Here is a 19,121-nt window from a genome sequence, read left to right as displayed (position 1 = left end):
TGGAAAATCCTGTGGTGGACACACATGTTTGCAATGTCTCTGCTGGACTCCTGAAATTGGGAAAAAAGAGACTCTGGTACTCATCATAGACTCAAAACCTGAGAAAAAGCGAGATGCGATTATTAGAGAAACCGGCATGGCACGCACAAAAATGTGTCTATTCCAGCCAGGGCTTTTTCTTTTCAGTTGTTTGTTTTGGTTAGAGATGACTTTGGGGAACTGAATGTCCCACTGGACATTCCGAGCTGCGTTGTCGGAGTCGTAGGTCACCGCTTCCAGTCAGCAGAGCCGCCGCCCCCCGGGTCCGCGACCCAGGAGCTGCGGGCGGGGCCGCGCCGGCGGGAGCGCGCGCCTCGGGCGCCGTCCGCGGGTGGAAGCAGAGGAAAGACGGCGGCCTGGGAGCGCGCGAGGCCGCCCGTGCGCGCGCCCGCCCGCCCGCCAGCCAGCCAGTCCGCGCGCCCACGCGCCCACGCACGCTCCCGCCCACCCGTAGGCCCGGGAAGTCTCGCGATGCCGTAGCCGGCTGCTCCCGCTGCGGGTGGCTCAGGCTGTTGCTGTGGTTGCCTGAGTTGCTGCTGCGGCGGCGGCAGCGGCGTCTGTGCTTGTGGAGGTGTTGGCCTCTGGGCGGATGTTGACATTGTGTTGTTGTTATTGCTGATGGTAATGGCGGCGGCGGTGGCGGCGACGGTCCCGACCCCATCTCCTCTGTAGCGGGAGCCGAGAGAGCCGACAGCGAACTCCGCGGCCTCGGAGCCGGCGGCAGCGGCGACCCCCCCTCAGCCTCCGCCGCCTCGCCCGCGGGTACCCCGGCGCCAATCCCGGGAGTCAGGCCCCTTTGGGCAGGGGCTCTCGGAGGCTCAGGATGGCGGATTTCGACGAAATCTATGAGGAAGAGGAGGACGAGGAGCGGGCCCTGGAGGAGCAGCTGCTCAAGTACTCGCCGGACCCGGTGGTCGTCCGCGGCTCCGGTCACGTCACCGTGTAAGGCCCGGAGAAGGGCGAGGGCGGGAGGTGCGGGCTGGGGTGGGCCCCGTTACTCCACGGGAGCGCGGTTTCCCCTGTGTCCGTCGGGTGTCGGTGGCCTTCGGAAAGAGTCGGCGACCAGGAAGTGAGAACTTGGCTTATTTTCATTTGTTTGGGTCTCCGAAGTGGGGACGGACGCTGTCCTTCCTCCTCCACACACCCCTTTAGCAGGCCCTACAGGCCCGGGCTATGTGACGATCCCAGTAGGCACGGGTTTTCATTAGGGTCTGTCCTGCGGGCCACCCTTCCCCTTCAGGGTGTATTGACGGGGAGCCTCCTTGTTTTCTCGCCCAGTTATCCTGTGGTTCTCTGTGCCTTTGCACCCAGTGACATGGCTCAGAGGCCAGATCTGGGTCGTGTGAGACCCCAGTGACAATTGGCAGCGAAGCTCCCTGTCGTGTCTGTTTCACACATACCCACAGTTCTCCCAGTTCTTCCACACATTTCCGCACAACTAATGCAAGTTCTTGTAGTTGTACGTGATAAAAATACATAGTTGAACACAAATTTAAGATGTGCAGAAAGAAATATGTTTACAACAACAACAAAAAACTACGTGAGGGACATACACTCTGCTCAGGTTGCTGAGGGAAAACTGTAGTCCTGAAGTTCCTCCTTGGGGCACGAACTTGGGGCTTCTTAATTTGGAAAGTCCCACTAGTAACATTAAAAGTTTGGTATTAAACAATAAGGAATGAAAGCTTTCAGAAAGACCATGACAAATAAAGGAATGTGAAGACTTGAACCAAATAATGAGCTGTCCGGAAGCAGGAAGTTTTGTAATGTTTCTCTATGAAGTCCACAGTTTTGTACCACTTGATGTATTGATACTCTCCCGTTTTAGATCTCTTGTTCAAATCATAGATCAAACTTCCATACTTGCCAGGTATCTCTGTACTTCTTCACTTTTTCAGTAAAAGAGCCAGCAAGTCTGAAAATATCTGGAATAGTCTTCATTATATTTTGGTGAAGAGTGGGTGGGATGTGCTGTGAATAACTTAGGGAAACAGTAAGACTTCTCATACAAGTTTGTCAGCAAAATAATTGCATTTCTCATATGACCAGCCGTATTGTTGTTTGAGTATGCTTATGTAATGCTTTGATTTCTTTAGCACCTGTTAGTTTATATTCAGGTGACTTAACAGGGTAAAAACACTGCATAATTGCCATCACAGCACCATGACAAGACAGTGGAATTTATCACCACAGTAATACTTTCTAAGTGTTGTCACCAGCTTAAGAAATACAACCAAATATCATGGATGTTAAACTTTTAACATATATCACAGAATTCATAACCTGCCGTTTGATTTTATTTTGACTTTTATGACCTTTTTGCATTGTTTTAAGCCTCAGGAGTATGTGGATGCTTAAAGAAGTGATTTCCACACTTTGTCATGCCGTCTATCCCTCCTCCTACATTCCTCATATCAAAGAAAAGCTAAATCTTGTCATTTAAAAAGACGCCGCTGTAGTTGTAATGTTACCTCTGTTAAGGAGAAGAAAAACTAAGCACTTTGTTGAAAGTGGAAAATGTAATAGTGGACAAAGTGCTCAGAACCTAAGTAATCAGTAAACTTGATTGTGGTTGGCTACCTGGAGAGATTAATAGGGTAGCAAAGAATTATTAGTGGTTTTCAAACTTAGCTGTCCATTAGAATCCTGGGTGACTTTAAAAAAAGACCCTTGTCTTTGCTCTACCCCAGGCCAGTTGAAGGCCAGGTACTAAGTGAGGGTCCTAGGCATGGATAGTTAAAATTATAAATAAATAAATAATACAATCTCACAGGTGATTCTCATGTGTAGCCAAGATTGAAAAGTATTCCAGGTTATAGGGAGGGACTATCTATCATCAATAAACAGTATGCCTTTTTACATTGGGAGTTAAATCTCTGATCTTCCTCAGCAACTTCCTCCTTCTCCCATTTATCTTGGTTCTGGGCTCTGGGTTAAAATCTATCTCAGCTACTTCCTGGATAAATTGTTTATTCATGACCTTTAGTTGAGATGGGGGTAGTTACAGTCGATACCTTTTAAGATTATTAAGGATTAAATGAGATGGTACATGAAAAGAATTTATTGCCGTGTGTGGTACTATGTTCAGTAGATACTAGTTTTTATTATTCTCCTCAGATACAGTTTTACACTTTGAGAAACAGGTGTAAAACAAAGTACTAAAAAATTAGAATTGCCGTTGTCAAACATAACAGTGATTCACTTTAGTGTTATTTTTCCATTTCTAAGCAATGTGTATGTGCTTAAATTACTGTTTGAAGTATTTTGATGACAATAAGGATCTTTCTGCATTGAAAACTTAAGCCTATTTTGTGGCACATAGGTAATAATACAAAACTTTTTTTTTTTTTTAACATGGCTCTGTCATGCATAATTCCCAGGCACACTAGCACACTATGCCAATAGATAGCCCAGTTAGCACCTATAAAGGTTTTTAGAATTGGTGCATATGTGTTACTATGACTGTTGAGGACATTCAGTTTTTCTTGCTTTAAATATAAATGGGAGGAGCTATTAGAACAGTTGTAGTAAGACTGGCTAAATTTGTCACTGCCCCTCACACCCCTCCCCCACCTTTTTTTTTTTAACTGAGGTGCTGATCAGAGCAGTCTTCCCTTACCAATTTGAAAGTAATTGACCATGTAAACTGAATCATCTGTAGTCTAGATCAGTCTGGAAGGATATAGATCAATCCATATGTTTTTCACAGATGTAACTTTGAGTAGGCCTTTACAGTTGACTATTTCTGCTCTTTTTTTCTACTTTAATATATTACAATACTACTGTTTATTTTTAGAAACTATTGTATTCTCACGTGACATGATTGGCATGTCATTGTGGTGATGTGAGAAAGAAAGTTACCTTCCATTCTCTAGGTTGGTCTCTAGGCATAATCAGATTTTTGTGACATAGGATGCAACATGTCTAATTTGCCTAAAGTCTGCTTTAAAGTGGCTTTTAATACAAATATTTTCCTTTTTTAAAATACAAATGTTTTCATCCTGACCTCAAATCAGACTTATTTTTTATACTTCTCTCATGATCAGTATTCTTTTCTGACATTCTTCTGTTAAGTATAATATTTCCCTTCATTGTTAGATTTCTATGTAGCAATATGGAGAAATCTTGTGCAGAAGCATATTTTGAGGAAAGTGGTATTGGAAGGAAGGAAGATAAATGATAAATTCCTATTATTGCATAATATTTTGGTACATGTAACCTAAAATACTTACACTTACGATTCAATTAAAAGTAGATTTTCTTTTTGCTTTCGTGGTGACTTCTCATATAACTGACAATGAGGAAAAACAGTTTCTAAAAGCAACAGTAATACTGTAAAAAGACTATTAGGTAGTCTTGATCAGATTGGTTAATATTTTAAAATTATGGAGTTCCTTATGTTTCAAAATATATTTGCAAAATATGTTGATCATTTATTGAAGAGTTTCATTTTTCACAGTAATAACTCTAAAAGATGTGTCAGTCTAAAAGTTAGAATTTAAAAGTAGTTTTAGGCCAATATTTCCTAGGTAATCTATCATTATAACAGACATTATTTGCTCCCATCCCCACTTTATACCCTTGTTATATCAGAATCAAACTTGGGACTTTCCTAGAGTATGTATACTCTTTGACTTCTAACTCAAGCCCTGTCATAGAGGCAAGTTATTTTGCTGAGATTTGTTTCTAATGTTATTCCCTTGTAATTTTACTGTGTCTTCATGTACTCTCTTCTGAGGTGTAATCTTACCATCTCCACAAATAATTCCTTATCCTTCAACACCAGTTTTTATCAATGGCTGTCAGAAACCACTTTTTGCTTGTTTTCCTTCCAGATATGTTATGGAAGATTAAAGATTTAGAAATGTGACTTGAAAATGTTTGGAAAGTACATTGGGATGATTTTTGAATAAGAGACATCACAAGAACACCTTAGTGTTTATCGATTTTTCAAATGGTAGAGTTAGTAAAAAATTGTCTTGAAATGTGTCAGTATTTCGGGACTGCTACTAGATGCTGTGGTTAGCAGTAAGAGACCTGAATGTGAGTTGCCAAATTACAGAATCATTTCAATAAAACAGTTTCATTAAACTTTATAATTCCTACCTCTTTCTCCCACCCAGCATAATATTTAAGACATATTCTATTTATTTCTAAAGCTTAAGCTTTCTGTTTTCAAATTTTTGAAGGCCTCATTAATGTATCTCCACAGGATATAAAGTTCTTGCGGGCAGGGGTTGTGTTTATTGATCTTTCTTTATTCTTTAATATAGTGTCAGAATACTATAGTTCCTATAATATTTTCTAAATGAACGAAGTAATTGTATACATCTTTGGATTTTGTCAGAATTGCCAAATGAATCACTGTTTTCTTCTCTTTCTGCATCTCCTAACAAAGGCAAACGATATTCTGTAACTACTTATCACATTGAAAAGATAAATGCCTCCTCTGTTTTAAATAATGGAATCTGGTAATTGTGAGGAAATTATCAAATTAAGGTAGTTTTTTTTGATAACTCTTTTTGGTTTTTTTTCTTAAGAGTTTTTTTTTTTTTTTTTTTTGAGACAGAGTCTTGCCCTGTCATCCAAGCTTGTGGGCAGTGGCCCGATCACAGCCCACTGTAGCCTTGACCTCCTGGCTCTAGTGATCCTCCTTTCTCAGTCTCCCAAGTAGCTAGAACTACAGGTACACGCTGCTATTCCTGGCTAATTTTTTTTAAAAAATATTTTTTTGGTTTTTGTAGAGATGGGGCTTCACTGTGTTGCCCAGGCTGGTTTTGAACTCCTGGCTTCAAGTGTTCCTCCTGTCTCAGCCCCACCAAATGCTGGGATTGTATGTATAAGCCATCATGTGTGGCCTCCCAGAGATTTTTCTTATTCCATATAGTTTGAGAGGAAATTAATTTGATTATAATTTGGACATATCTTTGGTAATATGAAGAAAAAATTCTGTGCGTTTTATTTGGACCAACTACTAAAACTTCTTAATGCATAGATTTTCTTGAAGAAATGAGAACTATGATAATTAACTGAGGTTTCAAAGTTTTTACTGTATCTGAATTTGAGAATTTATATGACATTTTAGTCCAAAGAGTTCAGTGTTGGATTTTTACCTACCAAGGGATATGAAATTGATTAGTACTTAAAATTTTATATGACTAGCTAAGTAGAAAAGAGGGATTAAATGGTGAAAAGTAAATTATATGTAATTATTATGATAGTAAATAATCAAATACTATTCTAAATAATTTAAATAAATAATATTACTCTAAAGAATAATACTATTAAGTTGAGATCTACTCTTGATTTCCAGCTGGAGTTTATACTGTTAACAGGTTAAAGGCCCAGGATATTAGGCTAGCTGTATACTCAGAAAGAAATCTTTCAAATATCTGATAGCTATGTCTGGCTTAGGTTTCTAATCTGCTATAAAGCTATTTAGATTTTATTCTTAATAAAATTAAGCTTTAAATATAACATGTAGTAACAGATGCTCTTAAGTATCCTTTTAGTGTCTTCCATGTAAGATTGTGTGTGTGTGTGTGCTGTGTATATGTGTGTGACTTTTGACCCAATCAGAATCTTGGGTCTGAAAGGGAAGAGTTTAGGGATTTTTAGTTTTGGTAAGAGTGCTATGTGATTCTGTCAGACATATTTGGGAAGTAATAGATGGTACTGTGGAAAAAGTATGGTCTTTGATATCAGGCAAATTGGTTTCAATTCTCAGTCACTTCCTAACAGTAACCATAAGCAAATTAACCTTTCCCAACTTCAGTTTTTTCTTCTGGGAAAGAGGATAATATATCCACCTTAGAGGTTATGTGTGAGTCAGAATTTATCTAATTAATAGGCATTCAACAAATTATTACTTATGACATACTTTGATGTTTAACCCTGCATGCACATTTTTTGGTTACTCTTTACCATTTTGTGGGATGTCAGTCTAAAATGTGATGTATGCTTTTCTGCTTTAAAACAAGATTCTGAGCATAGATCAGAATTATCTAATTGACTAGAGGAATAATTTAATCAAAAATGGCTATGAGATTGGTACACAGTGATGCATTAGTGGCCCTGAGGTATGCTGGAGTTTGAGAACCTTCTCTAAATGGCACTTTCATTTAAATTTCATATGTGGGCTGTTCTTTTTGGTTTACTTTCCTCTCTCTTTGTAATTGATCAGCTGTACTTGGAAGTAAAACAGCCAGCCTTATTAGAACTGCATATAAAGTAAGACAAGTTCATTCTGATTGTTGAATGTAGATGCTTGGGTTTCGATGCTTGGGTTTTAGTACTTGGATTTTACAATATTTATTTTGTTTTATCAGAGTATATTTTGCTTAATCTTTGATTATCAGCTGTCTTATTGAGGTTTCCTGATAAGTAATTTAATTTAATGAGTATTTGTTAAATGACCATTTTTCTGCCAGGTATTGCACAAGGCTCTAGGTATACAATGAAACCCAAAATGAAACACACATAGTTTCTGCCTTCATGGAGTTTACAGCTAATAGACAAATTTTGTCTGATAAAATTACAGTGAAGGAAATGGATGAGATCCTGTGATTGAAAATAATGTGATTAGGGAGAACCTCTCTGAGGAAGCTAACATTTAGGAAGGACGAGAGTCCTGTCAAGAGCCCCTGGATCTGGAGAACAGCAGGTACCAAGACTCCAAGCCAAAACAAGCTTGACTTGCCTGAGGAACTGAAAGGATACCTTTATATTATGGCTAGAATATAGTGAACAAAGGGGATAATGTCTTGAAATGAGGTTAGAGAGTTCAGTAGGGGCCAGAAAGGATTGTAAAGGGATTAAGATGAAATTTAGATGGTTATTGAAGTAGCCTCCATAAGATGTGATAGTGGCCCTAGCTAGGGTGTTGATCTCTAGATTAAATGAGTTATTACAATTCTGGGTATAAACCATCAAATTTCACAGCTTTTCCTATGATGTATGGAAATACATAGCAATGGCCACTTTTGCTGTCTGATTCCTCAGTTGTTGTGTGTGTTTTGGTCTGTTTATTTTTTAATTTTAGCTTTGTGTAGGCTGACGTTAAATAACTGGCTACTTTTACTGTTCACTGGGAATTATTTTGATGGCATACCTGCACTTTTTGTTCTGCTGCTGGGGCAGCTAGTATGCCAAGAGAATAGCATGTGCTGGAATTAGAGGGAGTCCCACAAGGTCATAGATTTTTGAAGTGGGAACCCTCGTAAACGTGATATCCTTTAGCTATAAGGTGTGTGGTATGTGACAGCCCTCAGTACATGATCCGTTAGATTTGAGGAAAAAATTGTGTTTTTTATATCTTACATTTAAAACTCAGTTGCATCCACAGGAGCTGAAATGTTCTCACAATGTCCCTGAAGAGTAATTTTTTTCTCCTTAAGCTTTTTTCCTGTCCCACTATCTACTTGGATAGAGTTGGTTGGATTTGAAGGTTACCTAACTTTGTTATTTTGATTGATAAAAAGTGAATGTACTATATATAGTGAGCTTCCTGCAAGAGCTTCTTGTTTTATTCTCTTTGATCTTGCATTGTAGTCATAATGTGGGCTTTGGTTAGTTCAGTGGTGGAGTTCCTATGTACCCAGTCTCCTTTCTTGGTCTTTTCTAAACTACTCAATTATAAATGTTACTTGAAATTAATATTTTTGTTAGTCTGTATTGTAAATCAGTTCAACCATATATTTTGCTTAAGTGAACATAATTTAGCATCATTATTTTGCTCTTGAGTTATAGAAGTATTAAGAATATTCTAAAATATGTATAAATCAGATATACAAAAATTTTTTTATTCAGTACAGAAAATTTAAAAGTTGTTTAGATCAGCTGCATCCCTATATCATCAGAAGTTAGTTATACTGTGCATTTTCGTGGGTATACACTTGTATAACTTTCACTGCTTAACAACATATGTAATCTGTTAATAATGGATATTATAACCTTAATAATTAAAAATGAATAAAATGCTAATGCTAATTATTATAAGACTATGTATAATGGTGAGGTTTATGATGGAGTAAATTTAACACATGCTTTAGAGAATTAAGTCTTTGATTTCACTAGTTTCCTGAATGAGATTAAACTTTCATGAAACCGGATGAACTCAAATATTGTTCAGAATGTGGTTACAGAGTTAAAATTTTTAGAATTATTCTGAAACCCAAAAATGTGTCTCTAACTCCAGGGTTTCTGTATCTTTTGGATAAATAGAGTATACTTTCAATTAGATCCCATCCTCTTTGAGCTACATTGATATTCAGACATATGTTGAATCAACCAGATAAACATAAAGCATGATTTATATACATCAAAGCCTGTTAGTTTTTTTCCGTAATTATGACTTTATCTCCAAAAGTAGCTAAAAATTTGAGTTCATTGAACTCAAAGTTCAGCATTAGGAAATAAGCTCTCTCTGCATGTGCCATCTGTATAACCCATGTGTTCAGTTTGAAATTTCTAGTTCATATGCTCATAGGTCTTGTCATATCTATAGGAAGATAAAAATTCTCTGTATCTGTGGATTTGTACAGGTTGAATGCCTCATAATCCAGAATATCCAAAATGGAATTCATGATCTACACCCCAAATCAACTTCAACGGCAGCCTTCCATTGTCAGTTGATGGCAGATTGAGGACACTATTTGTTTAGCTCAAAAACTTTTTGATATGTTCTTGATTTTCCTCTTTCTCTTTCACTGCATCCATTTTGTCTTGACATTTTGGCTCTGTCTTCAAAATCTGGCCCTATTTTGCCACCTACACGGCTGGAGTGAGTTGCCAGTATCCCTTCTGCCTTACACTTAATATATTTCTTAAGTCAGGCATGCTGGCATGTACCTGTAATCCCACCTACACGGGAGGCTGAGACAGAAAGATCACTTGAGCCCATGAGTTTGAAACTACCCTGGGCAACATAGCAAGAATCCATCTAAATTACAAAAAAATATATATATATATTTTCTTCCGCCTGTCTCCACCTTTCCACTTTTGCCTCTCCTCTTATACAGTCATTTTGGTACATCTGCTATAGTGATCCTTTAAAACATAAGTCAGTTCAAGTCTTTTCTCTGTATCAGGCCCCTCAAAGGTTCCCCATCTTCTTCAGAGTCCTTTTAATGTTCTACAAGACCCTCCCTGATCTGGCCCATCATTACTTGTCTGCTGATATCAGTTTCTTCTTACTATTGGCTTCAGTTTATTTTGACTTATAGTTATCGATGGCTTTACTACATCTTGACTTCATTTTAAGCCCTCTCTGTAAGCCCTCTCTCTGTCAGCTCTGCATGTTACCATCTATTTGTCTTATGTTCAGATACCTCAAGAGAGAGCTGATTGAGTTAGTTAATGTTATCTAAGTTAGGCAGGACTGTTTGGCCTTGCCATTCCACGTGCTGCTAGCCAGCCCAGGGATTAGCTGTTCTTAAAGCAGATGTCCACTTGTGATCTAGTTAGCCAAAGTATAGGGAGTTCCTAGTTAGGCATGCAGAGTAACAGACTACACTCTCTAGTATACATGGTTTTGAGCTGTGTAGCATCTTTTCAGATTGTTGTATTATAATTAATTTAATTATAAGATATTTCTGTTTTAAATATTTCACTGTTAAAAATATCACTGTAACTCAGAAGAAAAGAAACATCGAACATATATTTTTGATTAAGGGCAAAACAAGTTGAAGCAGCAGATTCTTGCATTTCTGCATTTAAAAGGCAAAATTCATTATGAGTTCAAAACATGTCTTAATTTAAAATGATAGTTCAGTAGTGAATGCCAGGAGACATTGTTAATATAAGAAGATATAAGGAACATAGAAGACGTAAAAACTGAAGTAAGAGGGACAGAGGATTATATGGACTTGAACTATGGAAAAAATTGAAATGCATTCAAGAAAACTGTTGATTAGTGAACCCAAATTTCCCTGTTTACTTATCTTAAAATACCTAGTTAATGCCAAATAAAATATTCAAATAAGAAAACAAAATTAGGATGGTATTGTACGTTATAAAATATTTGTCTGCTGGGTGTGGTGGCTTACGCCTGTAATCCCAATACTTTGGGAGGCCAAGGTGGGCGGATCACTTGAGGTCAGGTGTTCGCGACCAGCCTGGCCAACATGGTGAAACACTGTCTCTACTAAAAATACAAAAATTAGCCTGGCATGGTGGCAAGCACCTGTAATCCTAGGTACTTGGGAAGCTGAGCCATGAGAATCGCTTGAACCTGGGAGGCAGAGGTTATAGTGAGATGAGATCATGCCACTGCACTCCAGCCTGAGCAACAAAACGAGCCTGTCTCAAAAAAATAAAATAAAATAAAATACTCGTCAATTATTTAGTTAACAGCAACTATGCATTGCTGAAAAATAGCTGTTATTTAAAAAAACAACAAATGACACAAAATGTCTTTAATACCCCCTCCGTAAAATAACACTACAGAATACTTGATTATTCATTAACATATCTGTGCCACTGCAGCTATTTTCTCTTGATACATTTCTGGAAGTAGAATTACTGGATCAAAGGGTAGGAATTTTTTTTTTTTTTTTTTTTTTTTTTTTTTTTGAGACTCAGTCTCACTGTTGTTGGCCCAGGCTGGAGTGCAATGATGCAATCTCGGCTCACTGCAACCTCCGCCTCTGGGTTCCAGCAATTCTCCTACCTCAGCCTCCCGAATAGCGGAGATTACAGGCGCCCACTACCACCACATCCGGCTAATTTTTGCATTTTTAGAGTGACAGGGTTTCACCATGTTGGCCAGGCTGGTCTCGAATTCCTGACCTCAGGTGATCCACCTGCCTCGGCCTCCCAAAGTGCTGGGATTACAGGCATGAGCCACCACACCCAGCCAGGGTAGGAATATTTTTTAAGACCCCTTTTACGTACTACCAGATTGCACTCCTGAAAATTCTATCAACTTGTGAGATTTTTGTTCTTTTTAGTTAAGATCATGATATACTGAATTTTCTTCTTCAACATTTTCCTCCATTGAGAAAGATGGTAAAAATACTGAAGATATATAAATAAATCTAAAAATGAAAGGGAGGGAAGGTGAAGAAGTTTATGTTCAATGATATTTCCATGTTTTTGGTTTACAAATTTCATATTTAATGGTTGTTTAATATTCTGTTATATTGAGATAATTAACCATTCCTAAAATGTTATAGATACATTTTTATATTTGTGAATAAAGATTCAATGAACTTGTTTATGCATAAATTTAATCCACATTTCAAGTTATTTTTTAGGTAATATTACATTTCTAAAGAGACAAAGATATAAATATTTTCAGTGCCAAATTAATCTGAAATGGTTGTAACAATTTACAGTTCCATTGATAGTGTGTGATATTTTTCCATCTTGACCTTCTTGCCAACATAAAATATTTTTTAAATGTAATTTTATTAGTCTTGTAGATAACTGGATTAAGATGCCACCTACTTTAAATCATATTTTAAAAAATTATCCAAGTGCTACTTCTAGCTTTTTGGATTAGTAGAGTGTTTGGTTATTAGAGTCTGAAGGGGGTTCGGCTTCCTACTCAGTGCAGGAATCGTTGCTCTTCTTTCAAGTACATCAAATTATTATTTTATTGGATGAAACTTGGCCTTTCTGATACTGTGCTGAGCCAATTGTACTTTGTCTTAGAATAAAGGAAATTATTTTTACCATATTTAAAAACTTTTATGTAAACTTGTGGGTACATTTATAATGCTGTCAATTGAAAGCAAAACATATATGCCATTTTCATTCTAACAGTCTCTGCCTTCTGCTGAACTTAAGAAACCAGAACTAAGGTATTGTCAAAATTAAGTGGTTTGTGTCAAAAATAAATCATTAGAGGTGATATTTTACAGTTATATTATCAAACAAGAAGTGTGACTTTTCTTATCCATTTAATAAAATAGGATGGTCTTGCTAAAATTCTACCTGATACTATTGTTTTGGTTGGTCTAGATTTGGAAAAAAAAAGAGAGAAGGTTTTGGCAGGGATGAAAAACATAGCAAAGGAGATATTTGCTGTGGCCTATGCCAAATAAGAAATTCTGACATTCAAGCTCTTTGCCTGGAGAAAGCATGCTATATGAAAGAAGACTTGCTGAAAAGAGTGATTTTCTGCTACTCTGATGAGAACAGTCTTATAAGTAAAGAAGTGTGTAGGAAAGCCTGGATTGTGGTAGTTTGAATAATGAATGAGAGGTAACGTAAAGATGGTTAATGTAAAGGAGTCTTTCAAAACATTAGTTGAGGAGGGAAAGAAATAGATGCCATCAGACATTGAGAGAGAAGAAGAAATAGGGATTCACAGTCTCAGGTGGATAGACTAATTCAGGTTTGTAGGCTGTGTTTAAGTAGCCTGAAGCGAGGTAGAAATACAGTGGATTGCAGTGAAGACTAGAGGAGATGCAACCAGAAGTAAATGGTTAGTTTTTGGAAGTTTTCCTCCATTGAGAGATGGTAAAATTACTGAAGATATAAAAGTAAGTCCAAAAATAAAAGGGAGGGAAGGTAAAGCAGTTGACTTTTTTTTCTCTCAGAGTTGACAACTGTGGTTATTTGCAAAAAAATGTTGTGAGGATAAAGTGGAGTACCTAAAGACAGGTGCCACAACTACGGAGTATGGAAAAGGGAACTTATTGGGGATGAATAAATATTGTTAAAATAATACTCACTGAGGTTAGAAATATGTATTTTATATATATATTTATTAATAGTGATGCATTTATAAATGTGATTTTTCTCCAGTAGCTCCAGGCAGTGTGAAGAAAGTAAACAGTTTAATTGAACCTGGGTTGGCAAGGGACACTGTAGAGATGATTAAGGGTGTTTGTTGGAGTACGTTCAAAATGATTGACTGTAGTTCTGGCAAATAAGGAAGGAAATGGAGTCATAGGGAGCTATGGAGGGGTAGGAAGTAGTAAATTACAACCAGAGGCCAAAAAACAAATTTAGTAAGGATGGGAGAAATGAAATGATTGATGGCAGTGGTAAGAGGAGAATTTTACAGTTCAGAATTTCAGAGGTGATACAGTCCCAAGTGATGACAATATGCAGAATATATCACAGTGAGTAGGTTGCTGAATTAGATGGAGGTGCAGGAGGTAAAGTTATTTAGAATAGATAAGGTCAGGAGTGAACTGTAGTTGAGGATTTCTAAGGAAAGAGTGGCATTTCAACAGGGTTTGTGGTTAAAGTGAAGATACGTACAGGTATGTGGTGCTTAACTATGGGGACTATTCTGATAAATGGGTCGGTAGGCAATTTCATCATTGTGCAGACATCACAGAGGGTGTGTATACAAACTTAAATGTTGTAGCCTACTACACATCTAGGCTATATGATATATAGCCCATAGCCCTTACGCTACAAACCTGTACAGTGTGTTACTGTACTGTGTATTGTAGGCAGTTATAACACAGTGGTAAGTTTCGTGTATCTAAACATACAGAAGATACAGTAAAAACACAGTATTAAAATCTTGTGGGACCACCTTCAAGTATGTCCTGACTGAAACATTGTTATATGGCACATGACTAGGTTTAAGGTTTGTTTTGTTTTTTAAGATAAGATGTAAGGAGGTATCCTGATAGCTGCAGATCAACAGATTGAGGGTTTCAGAGGAAAGTGTTAAAGGAATTTGGAATGGAAAAGGTCTGTCAGGAAAGATAAACCTGAATTTGATGATGATGAGAAAGCTGGATAACAGATTGGAGTGGTTTGTACTGAGTTATGACTATAGACTGGAGGAATGTAGAAATAGTGAAATGGGTGTATGTAGGATATGAGTAAAACAAGCCTGTTTCAAGATTCCGTTTAGATTTAGGTGTAAAGTTGGAGTTCCCCCTTCGAAACTTTACAGTGTGTATTACATGAACTTTCAAAATTATCTCAAATTACATAAAAGTAAAATTGGTCTCATATGTGATTTCTCAAGGAAACAAAGGAAGCTGTAAAAGCCATAAAAGCCTGTATTGAAATTTTGCATGGAATGTGCTCAATAGTTGTGATTTGAATGAATTCTCTTTTCTCCAAGTACTGGTAGACTTCTGATAGATAAAAGCAAAATAGGTTGTTTTTGTTATGTCTTTTATCTTCTTGTTATATTTACCATTCTTTGAAAATAGTTTAAATCTTTTATCAATTCTAAAGCCATGGAATATTTTAACCATGATTCAAGAAAAGATCTTTTAGGTAATAGGAATAGATATAGGTATAGTACATGTCTACATTTTCTTTCATACCATCTAATGCACTGACAAATAGGTATTGAATGGAACCTAAGAGAGTTCTTGGTAGCACTTTGTCCGTTCCTACTTTTTTATTTTTTCTCTCCCTTTTTCCTTATTCTTCCCCTTCCCCACTCTTTTTCCTGCATTTTGCTTCTCATCTTATTGCTTGTGTAGGACACCTGCTAAAATTCACAGCTATTGTTTGTTTCCACCAATAACATTAAAAGCTGGAAAAAATTGCTATCCCACCCATTAAAATAATATGCTTTGTAGTTAACTTTTTAAGATATAAAGGTGGTAGCTCAAATTAAATGAACCATTTATATTTTTGCTTACATACTGCTGGTTAATTAACATTCAGCCCCTTATCATTATGCAAAAGTTTCCGTTTAACTGCTAAAATAATTGCTTGTTATATTTCATAAATTGCTTATTACAGTTATTTTATCTCAAACTTCCATTTTATGTCTCAAACTTCCTCCGTATGTGAAAATGCTTTCTGTTGACTTGACCTTTAAATTAAATGGTCTATATTTTTGGCCGCAATGACATGTAATAACATATTCTTCTTATTTTTTAAAAATAGATTTGGACTGAGCAACAAATTTGAATCAGAATTCCCTTCTTCATTAACTGGAAAAGTGAGTGTCTCATTTTTGTACTATTTGTATGCCTCAAAATGACAGTTTTCTGAGAAAATTAGAAAAAAGTATGCTTATCAGTCATGTTTTTTGACATTAATATTGCATTGTTATTATTTCTTAAAATTTTTCTTTAGGTAGCTCCTGAAGAATTTAAAGCCAGCATCAACAGAGTTAACAGTTGTCTTAAGAAGAACCTTCCTGTTAATGTACGTTGGCTACTTTGTGGCTGCCTTTGTTGCTGCTGCACGTTAGGTTGCAGTATGTGGCCAGTTATTTGCCTCAGTAAAAGGGTAAGTTGAATTATATATTATAATTTAAATTTAGAAGTGGACAAGCAAGTCTTGCATTTATCTAGTTTTTATTTTTATATTGAATGAATCACCTATCCTGAATATAACATGAATCCAGGAGAGGAGTGAGTCAGTAAAGTTACTATATATCCAAGTGCTGTTATTAAATAGCCATCTAAAAATTATATTTGTAATTTTAGGAACAAAGAGTAGTGTATAGCATTGTCTCTATCTGTACATTGATGGTGGTGTGGTATAGTGATCAAGGATGCTGGCTTCAGCTCTACCATTTATCTCTATGACCTTAGGCATATTTCCTAACCTCTTTCAACCCTACTTGACAAAACTGTAAAATATTCACATGTTCATCTACTACTTGAATAGGATTATTGTAAAGGTATAATGGAAATGTTTGGAAAGCTCTTAGCTGAATAGCTCAAAGGAAGTGGTTAATAAGTATTAATTAATAGTATTCTTACTAATAGTAAGATAGTACCATTACAAGAAATAAAATGGTTATGATGGTTGTTTCTAGTTGGTAAGATTATGGGACATTGTTTTCTTCTTTTTATATTTTACAAGTTTTCTGTAGTGAGCACAAAGTGATTCTGTAATAAAAAAATAAAATTTTAAAGACTCATTATTTTGACTACTTATAATAAAAAATTCTGGCCAGGCACAGTGGCTCATGCCTGCAATTTCAACACTTTGAGAGGCCAAGGCAGGAGGATTGCTTGAGGTCAGAAGTTCAAGGCCAGTCTGGCCAACATGATAAAACCCTGTCTCTACTAAAAGTACAAAAAATTAGGTGTGGTGGCAGGTGCCTGTAATCCCAGTTAGTCAGGAGACTGAGGCAGGAGAATCGCTTGAACGTGGGAGGCAGAGGTTGCAGTGAGCTGAGATCGCGCCATTGCACGCCAGCCTGGGCAACAATAGTGAAACTCTGTCTCAAAAAACAAACAAATATAATTTTAAGATGTTGGTAGAGATATGACAAATTATTACAGATTGAATGCATTATATTTTTGTTAAATTTTTTTAAAATGGTATTTATATGTATAAAAATGATATTTTTTTATTTTTTAAAAAACATGTATTTAAAAAAAATAGAGACAGGGTTTCACTATGTTGCCCAGGCTGGTCTCGAACTTCTGGGCTCGAGCAGTCTGCCCTCCTTGGCATCTCTAAGTGCTGGAATTATAGGCGTGAGCCACTGCACCCAGCCAAAAATATTATTTTGTTAAGATGAAAATGAATGAACAGTTTTTTTGTGGCTACGTTTTGATAACCAGTAAGAGTAGGAAGTATGGATGAGCTAATTCTCTTTGTCCCTTGATTTCTGTTACAAAATAGAAGATATATTCCTACTAAAAGTTTTTAAATTGGTACATTCTATTGATAGGAAGGAGTTAATGCCTTTGTAATAGAATGACTTTTGTGATATTTACTTCAATATTTCTAATATTCCTTTTTTCTAAAAATGGTTATTTTTTTCCATCGTTCTCACCAGATTACCTTTACACCACAGAACATTTTTTCATCTCTGGATCCACAGTTGATTTTGTTGCTCTTGTAGTTTGGATCCCCTCACTCCCTTCTGCTATGTGGGCATTTCCATTGTTTCAGTGCCTGCTATGTCTCACTTGATTGGTAATTGCTATCAGGTAACCCAAAAAATCGTAAGAGTTTTAATACTGTAGATACCTTTGAGATCTGACTTTTTTGTTTGTGCTTGGTTTTGTTTTGATACCCTTTTTTTAAACCTTTAAATGAGTAGCATAAGATACTGCAGTGTTTGTACAGTGTATTTAGAAAATAAAGGTAAATGAGTTAAACTTTGCATTCTTATCAACTTGAGATCCTTTTTGAAATGCCTTCATTAAATTCCTTATGTGAGATGTAAGATTGACTTTTTTAAGCTAATTTCATCTGTAGTTTCTGAAAGTACATTTCATTTAGCATTGTAGTGTTCAGTCTAAGGTCTCTCTTTGTATTTTATATGACTAGATGGAATATTTATTTGATACATTTAATTTTATACGGACTACTATCCAGGGAGCATAAACAAACATGACTTGCTTTTTAAAAAAGGCATACATATCTGTGTCTTGGGTGTAAACTGTTATATAACCATGGTAAGAGTGACACTTCATGCGTGTGTGAAGGATATTACAGGCCCTGGAGAAAGAGGTGCTTTGTAAGATGGGGGCAAAATAATTTGGATTTTTTTCCTTTTTTTTTTTTTAATTATACTTTAAGTTCTGGGGTACATGTGCAGAACGTGCAGGTTTGTTATGTAGGTATACATCTGCCATGGTGGTTTTCTGCACGCATCAGCCCATCATCTACATTAGGTATTTCTCCTAATGCTATCCCTTCCCTACCCCACAACCCCGACAGGCCCTGGTGTGTGATGTTCCCCTCTAGAGCGGGGATTTTTAATGTTTTATTTGCCATAAATCCTTTTGATGGTTTAGGGAAGCCTATGAATACTATCTTAGATGCTTCATATATATATTTAAAAACATTTAATGTATTCTAAATGTATAAGGTAAAATACATGGGATTACAGAGGAAACCGATTATATAAAATATAGTTATCAAAATACTAGAAAACTTCAATGTGATTTATAAATATGTTTATTAATGCATACAAAATAAGATAGCAACAGATCCATGGTAATAATATGATAGGAAGAATCTGTGATTTCTTTAAGTGATGAAGGTACACGTCCTGTTTAGTCTATTGCAGTTAGTTACATACATGCATGACCTAAGGAAATGTAATGCATTTCAGTTAGTGGTTAAAAAGATGTGTTTTCATTTCACTCACTTTCACAGACTGCCAGAATTCTGTCTAAGTACTGCATGTTAAGAACCCTCGATTGAGAGGCATGAGATAAAAAATTGCC

General features: G+C 36.7%; 1 protein-coding gene across 1 annotated transcript in view; it reads left to right on the top strand.

Moving 5' to 3' along the window:
- Positions 1-469: 469 nt before the first annotated feature.
- The window catches only part of CHIC2 (cysteine rich hydrophobic domain 2), a 55,659-nt gene continuing 37,007 nt past the window's right edge, over positions 470-19,121 (top strand). Inside the window, exons 1-3 of the mRNA XM_050790639.1 lie at positions 470-981; positions 15,862-15,916; positions 16,054-16,209. Of these exons, the coding sequence (XP_050646596.1) occupies positions 863-981; positions 15,862-15,916; positions 16,054-16,209 (330 nt within the window). The 5' untranslated portion in view covers positions 470-862. The remainder of the gene's footprint in view (positions 982-15,861; positions 15,917-16,053; positions 16,210-19,121) is intronic.

Source organism: Macaca thibetana, chromosome 5, assembly GCF_024542745.1.
Source record: "Macaca thibetana thibetana isolate TM-01 chromosome 5, ASM2454274v1, whole genome shotgun sequence".
In the NCBI taxonomy this organism is placed as follows: domain Eukaryota; kingdom Metazoa; phylum Chordata; class Mammalia; order Primates; family Cercopithecidae; genus Macaca; species Macaca thibetana.
The sequence above is the reverse complement of the archived record's forward strand: the minus strand, read 5'-3'. Positions and strand labels throughout refer to the sequence as shown.